This window comes from Solea solea, chromosome 9 (assembly GCF_958295425.1).
Source record: "Solea solea chromosome 9, fSolSol10.1, whole genome shotgun sequence".
In the NCBI taxonomy this organism is placed as follows: domain Eukaryota; kingdom Metazoa; phylum Chordata; class Actinopteri; order Pleuronectiformes; family Soleidae; genus Solea; species Solea solea.
In genome coordinates, this window is record NC_081142.1 from 24,396,798 (window position 1) to 24,410,758 (window position 13,961).

At 37.7% G+C, this 13,961-nt stretch overlaps 2 protein-coding genes across 7 annotated transcripts in view; one reads left to right on the forward strand and one right to left on the reverse strand.

The window, feature by feature from the left end:
- The window catches only part of herc2 (HECT and RLD domain containing E3 ubiquitin protein ligase 2), a 60,472-nt gene extending 51,025 nt beyond the window's left edge, over positions 1-9,447 (reverse strand). For 4 of the 5 annotated variants that reach the window (XM_058639151.1, XM_058639148.1, XM_058639150.1 and 1 more), the window contains exons 1-4: positions 9,283-9,447; positions 6,762-6,870; positions 4,509-4,602; positions 4,269-4,397 (exon numbers count right to left, since the gene is read on the reverse strand). In XM_058639151.1, coding sequence (XP_058495134.1) covers positions 4,269-4,397; positions 4,509-4,602; positions 6,762-6,833 — 295 coding nt within the window. In that variant the 5' untranslated portion in view covers positions 6,834-6,870; positions 9,283-9,447. The remainder of the gene's footprint in view (positions 1-4,268; positions 4,398-4,508; positions 4,603-6,761; positions 6,871-9,282) is intronic. The other variant, XM_058639149.1, reaches the window with a different exon arrangement.
- Positions 9,448-10,740: 1,293 nt separating this feature from the next.
- Positions 10,741-13,780, forward strand: nipa1 (NIPA magnesium transporter 1). 2 transcript variants are annotated; one of them, XM_058637480.1, is made up of 5 exons: positions 10,741-10,991; positions 11,154-11,201; positions 11,757-11,847; positions 11,925-12,085; positions 12,989-13,780. In XM_058637480.1, the coding sequence occupies exons 1-5, from the start codon at positions 10,814-10,816 to the stop codon at positions 13,504-13,506; spliced, it is 996 nt and encodes a 331-aa protein (XP_058493463.1). In that variant the 5' UTR covers positions 10,741-10,813; the 3' UTR covers positions 13,507-13,780. The 2 variants fall into 2 exon arrangements, with proteins under 2 accessions (XP_058493463.1, XP_058493464.1); XM_058637481.1 differs by having other exon boundaries at positions 11,814-11,847.
- Positions 13,781-13,961: the final 181 nt, after the last annotated feature.

A 13,961-nucleotide genomic window follows, 5' to 3' on the forward strand; every position in this document is an offset into this window, starting at 1 on the left:
TGTTTGCGTTCCCTGACTTGATGTTTGCGCTCCCTGAAGTGCCGTGGATTTTTGTTTGTGGGCAGGTCTGCTGAGTTTTGGAGCAACAGCTCAATGCCCCGGAAGTCGTCATGGGCTTGATGCTGTCTGTCTGGAACTCGTACCCCAAATTTTCTCCATCGACATCTTTTTTTTTTTTTTTTTTTTTTTTACCAACTAGCTTACATACAACATCTTCCTTACCAGTATATCATTATACAAAGATTATGAACCCAAACACTTTCTAACAACATAAATTGAAAAACAAGGGTAAAAAAAAAAAAAAAAAAAAAAAGAATATAAAAGAAAAAAAACATAAAGGTAAGTCGCATACAAAAATATTATACAAAGGGATTTTTACAGGTCTAATAATTGTAATAAATAATTTTTTAAACATCATTGAAATAAGGAAATCTCTGATTTCAAAGCTAACCATGAGGGGGGGCATTTAGCATATCTGCACTTGTGTATATAGTACTTTGTAATTAAAATCCGGTTATTAATCAAGAATTTATGCTTTTTATTTTTAAGGAATACACCAACTTGAATATTTTGAAAAGACCAAAAATCAATGTTTATGGATTTATAGGACAGCAAATTATATAGAGATTTCCATAGAGTTAAAATAAATGCTTTGTCGTTTCTATATTTGTTTTACATAAGCAACAATTTTCTACCGCAAGATTAAATCTCTTTCTAATCAAGTCTTCTCCGTCGACATCATGGATGTAAATAATTGTAAGTATCTAACGTTTGTCAGATTATCTTTGAGACATCAGCTCTGTTCAATTCTGAAGGTTAGTTATTGGTTTTGAGAACATAGGCCAATAAAAAGGCTAACACTAGCGTTAGCCTAATGCCGTTAGTTGAACGCCAATGTAGCATTACAAAGCAAAGCCTTGTATTACTCTTAGTTACGTTATACATATAAATATATATATATGTACACATATATACAGGTAGTGCAAACATCAAGTCAGGGAGGGAAAACATCAAGTCAGGGAGGGCAAACATCAAGTCAGGGAGGGCAAACAACAAGTTAGGGATCGCTAAGAACAAATGTATTTTCAAACAATAAAATAGTATATTTTTGAATGATTAAATCAACATTTTTTTTGCTTCTGAAAAAGTGTTGCTTGCTTCGTGAAAAGTGTTGTTTGAATTGTGAAAAGTGTTCCATAAGAAAATTCCATAGAATAAAGGAATTTAAAAGCCAAAGTGAAGAAATAAGACATTTTAACTTAGTGATGGAGGCAGCAGTGGATCAACAACTCCTGTGTGCTGTGATGATAAAATCACTGATTTTCTCTATGGACTTTGGTGTGGGAGAGTGAGTGGTTTACAAACTTCAGTTTCCTGTTGGAAAAGTCTGTCTAACAGTGAGATAAAGACATGAACATGTGATGTAGACACCATAGACATAAACTGACACAGATTTTATTTGATCAGGCTATGATTAATTGGTTAAAATCAGTTTTTCCTCATGCATATATTGAAACTGACTGAAATTGACTTCACCCCATTCACGCAACAAGCCTCCGTCAGTCTACATGTGTAACAGACTGTGGTGCAACGGTGGTACACTGACACCACATGGTTTCACAACACTGACATGTTGACATGACTCATTAAAGTCTCAATACTCAAGTATTGAAATTGATGTTAACCATCGCGAGAACACAGTCCTGTGACTGTGGAGCCCTCGCTGGATAAAAAACTAATACAACACATGTGAAATGAAACCAGTGCTTTGTTCTGATGTGGTTCAGCAGCAGCAGTGGCAGAGGCAGCAGCAGCAGCAGCAGCAGCAGCTAAAATGAGATGGGCCAGAATAGCTGGTCTGAACTCCACTTAAGCTTGATCTAAGCCTGAGAGTCCTGAGGTGGAATGAGGCAGCACGGTCAGCTGTCACATTTAGAGGTGTCACCAGCTCTGACACAATCTCTCACCATTTATTTTACGTTATCAAGACTGAATATAACTGTGCGCTAAAGCAGCAGCTCTCAAACACTGGGTCAGGACTCACATATGGGTCATGGGAGATTATGTGGTGAGAAAAATCAAGTTTTTAATTTATTAAATCTATTACATGTTTACTAATTCAAAATATCTGGTTGTTACAGATATGGCTGTAAATTACTCACTACATTATGCACAACTGTGCTCTTGCCTCAAATTATACATGGATTTTTGTGCAACCAACATCAGGTTGAAGAAATACATGGATCTTTTGTTGTTGTACATTGTACATACACACACACACATATATATACACATATACATATATATATATATATATATATATATATATATATATATACATATATATATATATATATATATATATATATATGTGTGTGTACACGTACACACAAAAAATCTATTTGACAATAATGCTTATTTTCCAACATAATAAACCATAGAGAACAAAATACGGTGCTTCTGCCATGTTAAGTGTGTTGTCTTGTGTTTGTGACTGTAAGCGCGTTTGGGCGAGACAGAACTTTAGCTTGTTGTTTGTTTTGAAACAAATTTCTATCGAAGCGGAGCTGTCTTCATGGAGTTCGTTCTTGCCGGCAGAAACACGCAAACAGCCAATCAGCTAACAGACGGGCAGACCCAGCGTGCGGAAACAGCCTATCATATCCCCGAACGTCACCAGTAACAGGCAAACAGCCAATCATTCAGCAGCTGTGTTGTTCGGTTACAGTAGTTGCAATGTGGGTTTGTTTACAAGGGAGTAGCCTGCAGTGAAAAGCCGGGAGGAGAGTAGAGGCGGCCGCAATGTAGCAAAAACTGGCACCGGTAGTATAGTAATCCACGGTAGTACCGTCGTGTAGAATTTCTAGTATAGTAGGAACCGTTATGATTTCGCACCGCAGGGTACCGTGGGTATCGTGCAACTCTAATACATATATATACACATACAGTATATATATATATATACACATACACACACACACACATATACATATTTAAACACACACACACACACACATTTATTGATATGTACATACATATATGTATTTATATGTACATACATATAAGATAGTGTCATCGGCGTATACTGTAATGTATGGAGCAGTTAGAGAGTCTTTCTGAGATCATTCATGAATTAATTTCTGGTTTCTGAAATCATTAACACTGAATTAATATGGAGAACATCATCATCATTTCCATATCTACTGTATGTGCGCAGAGAATCAGCCAAAACAAAAGTAAACGCCTCCTTCCTGTGCGTCTCAGCGTCTCTTATCTGCCTCCACCAAAACACTGACCCACCCACATTCAGATTCTGTAGTAAACACAGTCACGGTCACTGAAGCAACCAACATAAACCTCCAGACAGATGAGTAAAAATAACCAGCAGAAAAATAACCAGCCGAGGAGCTGCTGCTGCTGCTACAGTGAGTTTCCACACTGCACGTGCCAGAAAAAATACGAGTCCACCACCTGCAGCGCATCCTGACACTGATAAGCACAGAAGAGCAGCAAGTGTGGACACACTTACTATCAACATGTGAATATGTCCACATGTCAGTGTTGTGAAAGTGTGTGGTGTCAGTGAGGGATGAGTTTCTTTACTGGGAAACACAGACGATTCTTCAACAGCAGAGGAAGGACGTCATGTACAGTATGTGGTGGAAACAGAGAATCAACAGATTCAAGCACTTTTAAGGTTATTTTCCAGGCTTTTCCAGCACCTCGCAGCTGTGGCAAATTTATATTTTCCTTAATATCTCATTTTGGTTTGATCAATATTCTTTTGGACGTGATTTTATGGACCAAACAAGTACTCAATTAATTCAAGGAAACACCCGACAGGGTTTTATTTATAACTTCTGGGTTTGGTTTTCATATAAACCCACACGGGACTCTACTGCACCCACACCCACACACACACACACACACACTTTGGTGAAAGTATTTTAGTCAGTATTTATCCATTACATTATTTTTTTTCTTTATTAAATTAAATTAAAAGTCAAGCTTTTTCAATGATTCAAGCACCCTGTAATAACCGTGTCCAAAATCCATCCATCACATTATCGTTTGTTTTAGTCTGACATGCAGGTTGAAATTGAGGGATGATTACTCATCTGTCCTTTTTAGAATATAGTTATATATGTTTATATGTTCACTCTATAAATAATAATAAAAACACAAGAGTGATATCAAGCCCTCTCTATTTTCTATGTATTGTTTATATTTTTACTTTACTGTACTGCAAGTCCATAAAAAAGTCTGACCTGGTTGTCGTCCCCAGTCCCAGGACTCAATGATGGAGTGATGGACAGAGGCTGTCGTCTCCTCCTCCTCTTTCTTCTCTTTATCGTTGGCTTCATCTTTCTTCTGAGCTCCAAAACAGTCACAGTCTTCTAACAAAAAAAAAAGAGTCACAACTACAACATTAAACTTTAACCTTTCAGACATGGACATAAACATGCAGTAAACCTGTCAGAAACATTGAAGTGTGTCATGTGACGAACCTGGATGAGTGGACTCTTCTCCGTTAAATGTGATCTCTTCATCTTTGACCATCTCATTCCACATCTCACTCAGACCTTCAGGAGAAAAGGCTCGCTGACAGAAAGAGAATTTTACCATTATTATTATCACTTCTATTTAACAGCAGCTGTGATGGTGTCACAGTTTAAGGCAGTTAAATACAGTCTATACATCACAGTCTATGACTGTCTGTAGATGCAGACAAAGACCGTGACGGCAGAGTTCATGTGAATTCAAAGAAGTTTAAGTTGTCCGAATGTCCATATTCCATGATTTGGGAATTTATGAATGACTTATGAATTCTCTAGACAGTATTATTTACTGGCATCAATTTAATATTTTTACAGGAAAGTCGTCCTTTTGAGAAAGACTGCATGTTGTTTAATGTAGAGTAGTGAACAGCATAATATAAAATAATATAATACAATAACACTGTAACTGTGAAATTACGACCTCACTGTACAACAGAGAAAAGACAGTGGGACAAGACAGTTGAGGTGAGCATGTGACCCTCCAGAATCAGCTCCAGACTGGACTCTCCCTCAACTTGTAAACTGGTTTGCTCCACTAAATGAAGGCTAAAATTAAAGACGGGGTGTCATGTTTTCCTGTCATCACAGCTCTCCAGTGTGTGTGTGTGTTCTCTCGCCTCAGTGTGAAACATAACATGTTTTTGACATTTAAGACGTCGGATACTTGTCATTTCCACTCACGAGTAGTTCTTAGTAAAAGAGAGCGGTGGTGATGACGACACATAATATTCACTACACGTAATTAAAATATGAATGTGATGAAGATGATACGGCCATGGTTACCCTTCACTGTATTTGTTAGAGGAAACCGAAGAAAACTGATGATAACATTTGTGTTTGCTGCAAATGTAATGTAGTGATAGACTTATCGTTGGCAGACATCAAAATAAATTAGATTTTCTGAAAATGACAGTTAAGGACACAAAAACTATGAGTCAGTACCAATTTTTAATGGGCTCAAAATAATAAGAATATGATTTTTTTATATAAACATCATGCAGCTCTTATGTAGACATGATGCTACTGTGTTTGCACAGAATCTATGAAAGACCATGGAGTTTGCATGTTCCTCCCATGTGTGCGCAGGTTTTCTCTGGGTTCTCCGGCTTCCTCCCAAAAACATCCAATATGGGGATTAGGTAAATTGGGCACTCTAAATTGACCACAGGTGTGAGAGTGAATGGTTATTTGTCACTATATGTTGCCCTGTGATGGACTGGCGAACTCTACCACCTACCATCTATAAAGTGGTAGAGGATGGATGGTTAGATGAGCTTGGGACAGAATTTGTTTCCTATAGAGGGCAGCACTGTGTTGCACCTCTAACCACTTGTTGTACCACCTCCCAGGGTTAGGGATCATTGACAAATGTAGCTAGAACACTAAAATGAACCCCGTAATTAGAATTTTCTGAAGTTCTGTGGAAACTGGTTCACTGTAAACATTGTAACCTAATAACAAGTCCTGAGGCACCAGTAATATTATATATTAGAAATGTCCTGGGAAATGACTACCAACATCAGTGTGTTTGCACAACATAGACCTTCATAAACAATTTCACTCACTGACTCTGTAATTAGATGTAATCACTATAATGAGCACAAGACCAACACATGAAAAACAATCATTATTATCATCTTTGTGAAAGACCTGATAAAACCTGCAGAAACATAAAGGATTGTGGCTGTATGAGATACTGACAAGTCAGAACTGACTGCACTGTGAGCTCCCCCTTCACTGAGAACCAGCCTGAGACACAGAGGTTCAGTCTCAGTGAAAACATGGCTGCCAACAAACACACAAAAACTCATTTTAGCCAAGAAACTTAAGACTTGAGTAATTAAACCTACGTCAGTTTAAGTCTACGATATCTACGTCACATGTTCACGTTTTTATCTCACTGTTAGACAGACTTTCCAACAGGAAACTGAAGTTTGTAAACCACTCACTCTCCCACACCAATGTCCATAGAGAAAATTTGTGATTTTAGCGGGGACACAGGAGCTGCTGGTCTAATGCTGCCTCATGTGGTCACTTTGTGTCACTGAAGTAAATCTGAACAAAGGGATTTCAAACATTGAAGTGACAAAATAAACATGAACTATCCCTTTATTCATACTGACACATCTGACTGAACCCACGTTTCATGACATTTCAGTGTGATTTTTCTGACTTAAACAGAATGCATCAGTGTGCATGTACCTGTAAATCGATCTTCAGCCATTTGTCGTGAAATCTCAGCTGAGCATCGAGGGTAAATGATGGAGAAGGCATCTTCCCCTCCCCTCTCCTGGCTGCAGATGCAGCCAGCCTGCAAGACACAGAAGAGACGCTGAATAACCTCAAACAATGTCAACACGACAGTTAGACTCTTATTTCTTAGAGTCAGCTAGTAGTGGCTCATTGTAAAATGAGCGTGTGTTACAATAATGTAGTTTTAATATAGGGTTCAGAAACATGTTCCTAGTTTCCTCAATTAAAAAGTCAAAAGGATGTGACTCCATGAAGCAGTGGACGTCAGGGACAATAAGAACTAGAGAGCTCTAGAGAGAACTGACGATTATTTTCTCAACATTAAATACTCAAACCAATAATTACCCTATAGATTCTTAGAACATAAATAGTCAGGGTCTTATCGCCATAATCTAGTTTGTGTCTGTAAGATTTGTGAGGAAACATTTTTTGAAAGCTTACAGATGATAAAAAAACACTCATTATAAAACATAATTAACATTACAAAAACATTAGTGATTTTACCAAAAGTATGGAAACCCTTTTTTCTGAATTATATTATGTATTAGAGGAGAAAGAGAAAAGTGATCGTGAAATGTAAAACACATGTTCATAGGTTAAAAGAGAGCACCTCTGACTTTGATATCAAAGAACAAGAAAGAAAATGAACACATTGTAGCAGTATCACATTTATAACAAGATTCTATACATTATCTTATAGTAACATGTTTCATTATATATTTTCCCATGATTAAAATGTTGCAGTGCTCAAAAAACAGCAGCATCTCTCCATGTCTCAGCTTCTTAAATGTGAATATTTTCTTTTTTTTGCTCCATACAACAAAGAAATCAATAAGAATAATTTTTGAATAAATAATAATCAATAATAATTATCTTTTTTGGCTTGTGGACAAAAACAAGACATTTGAGAACATCATCATTTACAGGTCTGATCAACATTGTCTGACATTTTATGGATTCATCAAGAAAATAATCATTACTTTCGGTCCTAATCAACACACACACTGCTCATTTTAGCTTCACTGAGCCAAACAATAAATCATGTGTGAGGTAATTAATAAATAAATACATTTTTTACATGACTAAGATGATTTTGCTCTTTGTTGATGCAAATGTTGACATAGTTTTTCAGTGATATAATGGTATGATCCAGTGATGGTGGTGGTATCACCATCAGATTTGTTGTCAGGAGGCAGACTGATTAATCAGTTTTGCTGATATCTGGCTGATTATTTATAAATAATCAAAGCCAACCGTTTCTACATTTAGCATGACACAATAATGTGGTAGCGACTCGTTTAAATGTTACTGGCTTGGCAGCAAGATGCTAACATCCTGTGCTAAACAAATGTATTAGAGCACCAGCAATGTTAGTAAGGTTTAATCCACAGCTGCCCTAAATCAACAGCATTTTTTTATGTTTCTATAATGTTAATACACCAGCATGTACTGTTAAAGAAAATGTCAAATTATACTTATTTACTGGCATTCCTGAACAGAACTTTTTGTTTCAGTGTTTGAATGTTATGCTTGATTAATTTCGGACTCGTCAGAGAAGCCCAGTGAAACTTTTGGATAACAAAAGTGAATTGTTATAAATGTGTTAAGCACTGTACACATCAATGTCGCTAAAATAACAAACAAAGTATTTCCATTACCAAACACTAATATTAGCAACCATTTTGAAGTTAAAATACAGAAATTGTAAATAAGATTATTATGATAAACAAGTCTGTGGAATAACTGGAAAGATTCAGGCTCCCCCTTGTGGCCCTTCAGTATAAATCACTAGGACTGTAAGTTGTAATCTTTTATTGCAGAGTGTGATACTATCGTGGATCGTCCACTCCCTTTAAACATTACACTGGTGAACTTTCACCATCACAAACACCATTATCTCCTCTCAAATGTAAACACGGGGATAAATCGTGTCAAAACTACAGTGTTGTCTCTTTATTTAAATCCGCAAACAGCAGCACAGTCAGTTAGCGTCGAAGCTACGCGATGTTTACTGTACATAATCATGTTTGTGCTGCACGCTGGCTTAGCCCAAACTCTCACTTACATGTGTGCAAAATAAAGCAACGATGTCCGTGGCAATAATGAGCTGTTTTATGCATTTATATTTAGATTATCGCCGATGTCAGTGTAATAAAACGTCACACGATACGAATAAAACAACTGTATCACAGAACCAGAAGCTAACAAGGACACAGTCTGCGCTAATCTGTAAATAATACACACAAACACAAATGTGACGTATTTAAAATGATAACACACACACTGACACAAATGTGACGTATTTAAAATAATAACACACACTGACACAGCATCTTCTTCATGCAACACCTTATGCTAGGTAGCCTTCAGGTTAGCCTGGTGGCTACAGAGCAGCTAACACAGATACAGTAGCTGCTGAAGCTAACTAACAAACGCAGCTCTAACAGTGGAGTGACAGCGTGTTTTTCACCTGTTTTCTCTGCTCTTCTCTCCTCTTCTCGTCTATCCTCTCCTCTCCTCTCCTCTGATCTTCTCTTCTTTCCTCTCCGCTGCTCCTCCGCTCTTCCTTCATACGACGCTCATCATTGCGGCTTTGATTGACAGCTCGCAGACTCAGGCACGAGGCATGGAAACAATTTATGTAGTCGCCGTAACCGGAGGCTGCGCTGCCACTGATGCTGCACCGCCACAGCCCGCCGGGGCGGAGTTTATACAGAGACGGGAGGTCATGTGATGTGGTTGTCTCACACACACACACACACACACACACACGCACACGCACACGCACACACACGCAGACATCATATGCCCCCGCCCGCATTGTGCCGGTGGGCGTTTAAAACGAGCGCTTCTTTCGCATTAGAGGCGGGACTTTCAGGTGGAGCGGAGAGGACAGCCCAGTCCACTGGAGGGCGCTGCAGGACATTTAATTTATTTATATAGTTTATTCTGACCTATATGATGACATCATTATAGTTAATTATAGCATAATTACGTCACATTGTTTACGTTTTAAAGTTTTGTCAAGATACATAATTGTTTGGTATGTTTTGAATTGTAATGGAAGATGATTTGTATAAATTCATGTGAATATAATTTGTTCTGTTTGTTCTGTTTTTCATCATTTTATTCTGTATTTTATTTTAATAATTACTGAATATAATGTATTTAATTATTATTATTATAATAAAAATAATAATCTCTGTATATTTTTGTTGTTACTGAAAAAAGTTTTATTAAAACATTTAATAAAAGTGTTATTTCATAAAATACTTAATTCGTCCACCCAAGGTGCAATTTAAAGACAGGCAATACAAAAACCACAGAATGTGTACAATATCTGAAAACAGCTGTCACATGTGTTTATTTAAAAAGTGTTTATTTAAGGACGGCTAATGTTAAGCCAAAGTTAAAAATAAAAGGATAAAGAAAATAACAATAAATAAATATTAGAGGGGGAAAATGGGAACAATTGATGCAACAGAAGAGGAAAAGATGGAGGCATATGACCCACTGAAAGAGGAGAGTGACTGCTAAATAATGAGCTATTCTGCCAAATAGTGCTAATAGCTGTTCATTAAATCCAGAAACAGACTAAATATGAAGTAAAATATATACAACTGTAGAAAAAAGTATGATGAAAAAACAATATATTACAATAAAGTAAATAAGGCCATAAACCAGTTATTCAGAGAATAAGGAATACAAATATTAGAACGTAAACAGATAAACAAACAACATCAATGTTGTGTAAGTTTGTTCAAAGTTATAAATGATTATTATTATTTTTTTAATCTATGTTCTTTACTCCTTAGGCTGGCAAATACAGTTGGTCTGTATAAGAACAGGCTTGATTAATAAACAGCAGGGGGCAGTAATGCACCACTGTGTGGTCGAGTCTGCCAAAAAAAAAAAAAAAGTAAAAGAATCAGGACCAGGAAGTGTTTATTCACCGGCGTCTGGAGTTTTTCTAATTTTTTCTGAAATAACAAACATCGATCATGAGTTTGGACTCAACAGAACCGAACCTCAGCCTCAGCAGCGTCTCTGCTTCTGGTGCCTCTGGTTCTGTATCTGCAGCAGCAGCAGGGGGGATCTTCATCGCTGTTGTTTCCAGTTTCATTAACGGATCCACTTTTGTTCTCCAGAAAAAAGGAATAATCCGCTCAGTTCACAGAGGTACACACACACACACACACACACACAGAGAGAGAGAGACAGGTACAGTGTGACAATGGAGATGATGTCTTTTATTTAAACTACAGTTTATTTTTTCACTAAACTAAACTGTAGTGAACTGTAGTGGACTGTAGTGAAGTGTGTGTGTTTTGTTTTCTGTAGGTGGGTCTTACCTCACAGATGTGCTGTGGTGGAGTGGAACAGTGGCCAGTGAGTACATAGTCAGAAAATATTGATCAGTGTTTGTCAAACTCTGGAAATGATGATGATAATAATAATAACGTCTTGTTTTTGTCCACAAAACACAAAATGATTCAGTTTGTATGATTTATTTCTTTTATGGAGCAAAGAAACCAGAAAGTATTCACATTTAAGAAGCTGAAAAATCAAAGAAACTTGAAAATATTCACATTTAAGAAGCTGAAAAATGTCAGAAATTAGAAAATATTCACATTTAAGAAGCTGAAAAATCACAGAAACTAGAAAATATTCACATTTACGAAGCTGAAAAATCACAGAAACTAGAAAATATTCACATTTAAGAAGCTGAAAATCACACAAACTGGTTTGAATTATGAAACATGAAACAGTGATGGACATTTTCTGACGTTTCGTGAACCAAGCGACGATGAGATCAGAAAAAGAGACAGTGTTTGAGATCATTTTGTGTATCATTTGTTATAAGCAGAGAGAAATGTGATCAGAGGGAGTGAAACTATCAAATATAATACAATTTTAACGTTTGTTATATATAATCTTCCTCAGTGATAGTTGGTCAGGTTGGAAACTTTGTGGCATATAACATGGCTCCTGCTGTTGTAGTGACTCCACTGGGCGCTCTGGGAGTTCTGTTCGGGTAAGTTATGATGTCTTTATTCATTTGTGTTAAAAGTACAAGGAATAAAACTGTGTGCGTGTGTGCATGCATTACAGTGCTGTTCTGGCCTCGTGGATCTTACAGGAACACTTAAACACGTTGGGTAAACTGGGCTGTGTGTTGTGTTGCTGTGGCTCAGTGATGCTCATCATTCACGCTCCTAAATCTGAGGCTGTGACGACCAGACTGGAGCTGGAGGAGAGACTCTCTGACCCAGGTCACTGCTCACTATACACCTGATTCATTCTCAGTGATAACATGACTCTCAACATCTTTATCTCACTGTCAGACAGACTTTTGCAACAGGAAACTGACATTTGTAAAGCACTCACTCTCCCACACCAAAGTCCATAGAGAAAATCAGTGATTTTAACATCACAGCACACAGGAGTTGTTGATCCACTGCTGTCTCCATCACTAAGTTTAAATGTCTTATTTTGTCAATTCGTCTTTTGAAATATTTCATTAAGATTAAATCAGTGGCCACATGAGGCAGCTGTAGCTAAAATCACTGATTTTCTCTATGGACTGTGGTGTGGGAGAGGGAGTGCTTTACAAACTTCAAAAGTCTGTCTAACAGTGAGATAAAGTATATATCTTGTATATCATATATGCTGATTATGTGTTACTTATCTAAAACACACAACGACTCATGAGTGATCAATCGTCTCAACGCTTTCCCACATGGTGAACTTTCCCACATGGTGGGGCTCAAACAGTTTCTTTCTTCTCAATGCCACCTTTAATATATACTCATTTTTAATTTTACTCCAACACTGACTGTGTTTAAAATGACTGTATATTCACTCTCTGTTGTAAATAATGGCATCTTTAATGCTCTATTTTATTTTCCTCATATTATTGAACTGTCTCTCTCTCTTCTTATCGCATACGTGAATCTCTAACCACAACTCATTCCTAGTATTTGTGTAAACTTTACCTGAATAGCTGATTCTGATTCTTTGAGATCTTTAACACAATTGTCCTTTAATAACCCTTTAGTTGTACCCTCGTCTTTCTTTTTATACGTCGAAATAAATATCTAATTAAATAAAGAGAGATAGAATGATGTTGGATTAGGTTCTCAGCAGCAGAACATGTTCTCTGTATGTTCCTGCAGTGTTTGTGAGCTTCTGTGTCCTGGTGCTGGTTCTGCTGGTGGCTCTGGTGGTGTGGGTCGCTCCAGCTCATGGTTCCTCAAACATCATGGTGTACGTGTCCATCTGTTCTCTGCTGGGCAGCTTCACAGTCCCCTGTAGTAAAGGTCTTGGTCTGGCAGCTCAGGACGTGTTTGGAGATGAAGGTGTGAGCAGCAGCAGCAGCAGAGCTACAGTACTCTTCCTGGGTCTGCTGGTGACACTGGTCCTCAGCGTCCTGGTCCAATTCTTCTTCATCAACAAAGCTCTGGAGCGTTTCAGTTCCAACATGTTTGAGGCCATCTACTACGTGACCTTCACGTCCACCGTCATCCTGGCCTCAGCTCTGCTCTTCAGGGAGTGGACGTTGCTGACATTCACAGACGCCGTCGCCATGACGTGTGCGCTATCCACTGTGTGTGTCGGAGTGGTTTTACTGCGGATTTCACACGAGGCCGAGATCACGTGGAAGAAGAAGGAAGGACGAGAAAAGAGGGACTGACTGACATGTTTATTTAAATCCTTTATACTTGAATAGTAATGCATTTTTTCTTACGAAAATGTTTTAAATTCACTTATTACTGTGTAATCTGCTTTTAATCCAGTTTTTATCTTATTGTGACAAATGTGACTCATGTTCATGCAGGACAGTTTCAGGTTCTGGAAGTCCAGACTACGTTAGACCAACGCCCCCTGCTGGTGAACTAACAAACTACCTGTCTTTAACTATTCATTCGTCTGCTGCTACAAAATAAAGTCTCAGTATGAATTATGAATGTTCTGGCTATGTTGTCTTTTAAATCTGGGCTCTTAAAACCCAGTTCTGGTTCCTATACGTTGAACTTGTTTGTGAGCGGTGTTTCCATGAATTTCCTGATTTGTGCTGCAGCTCATGAAGCTTCATGAACATCTCCAGGTGCACTCTCGGAGCTCTCTAATGCCACCCTGTGGTGAGAA

What these genes read in the sequence shown, in the direction of transcription:
- nipa1 (XM_058637480.1), top strand. Translation starts at nt 10,814, where the DNA reads ATGAGTTTGGACTCAACAGAACCGAACCTCAGCCTCAGCAGCGTCTCT. An exon ending in GTGGAGTGGAACAGTGGCCA is followed by an intron (nt 11,202 to 11,756) that starts GTGAGTACATAG and finishes AATCTTCCTCAG; the next exon opens with TGATAGTTGGTCAGGTTGGA. An exon ending in GGAGAGACTCTCTGACCCAG is followed by an intron (nt 12,086 to 12,988) that starts GTCACTGCTCAC and finishes ATGTTCCTGCAG; the next exon opens with TGTTTGTGAGCTTCTGTGTC.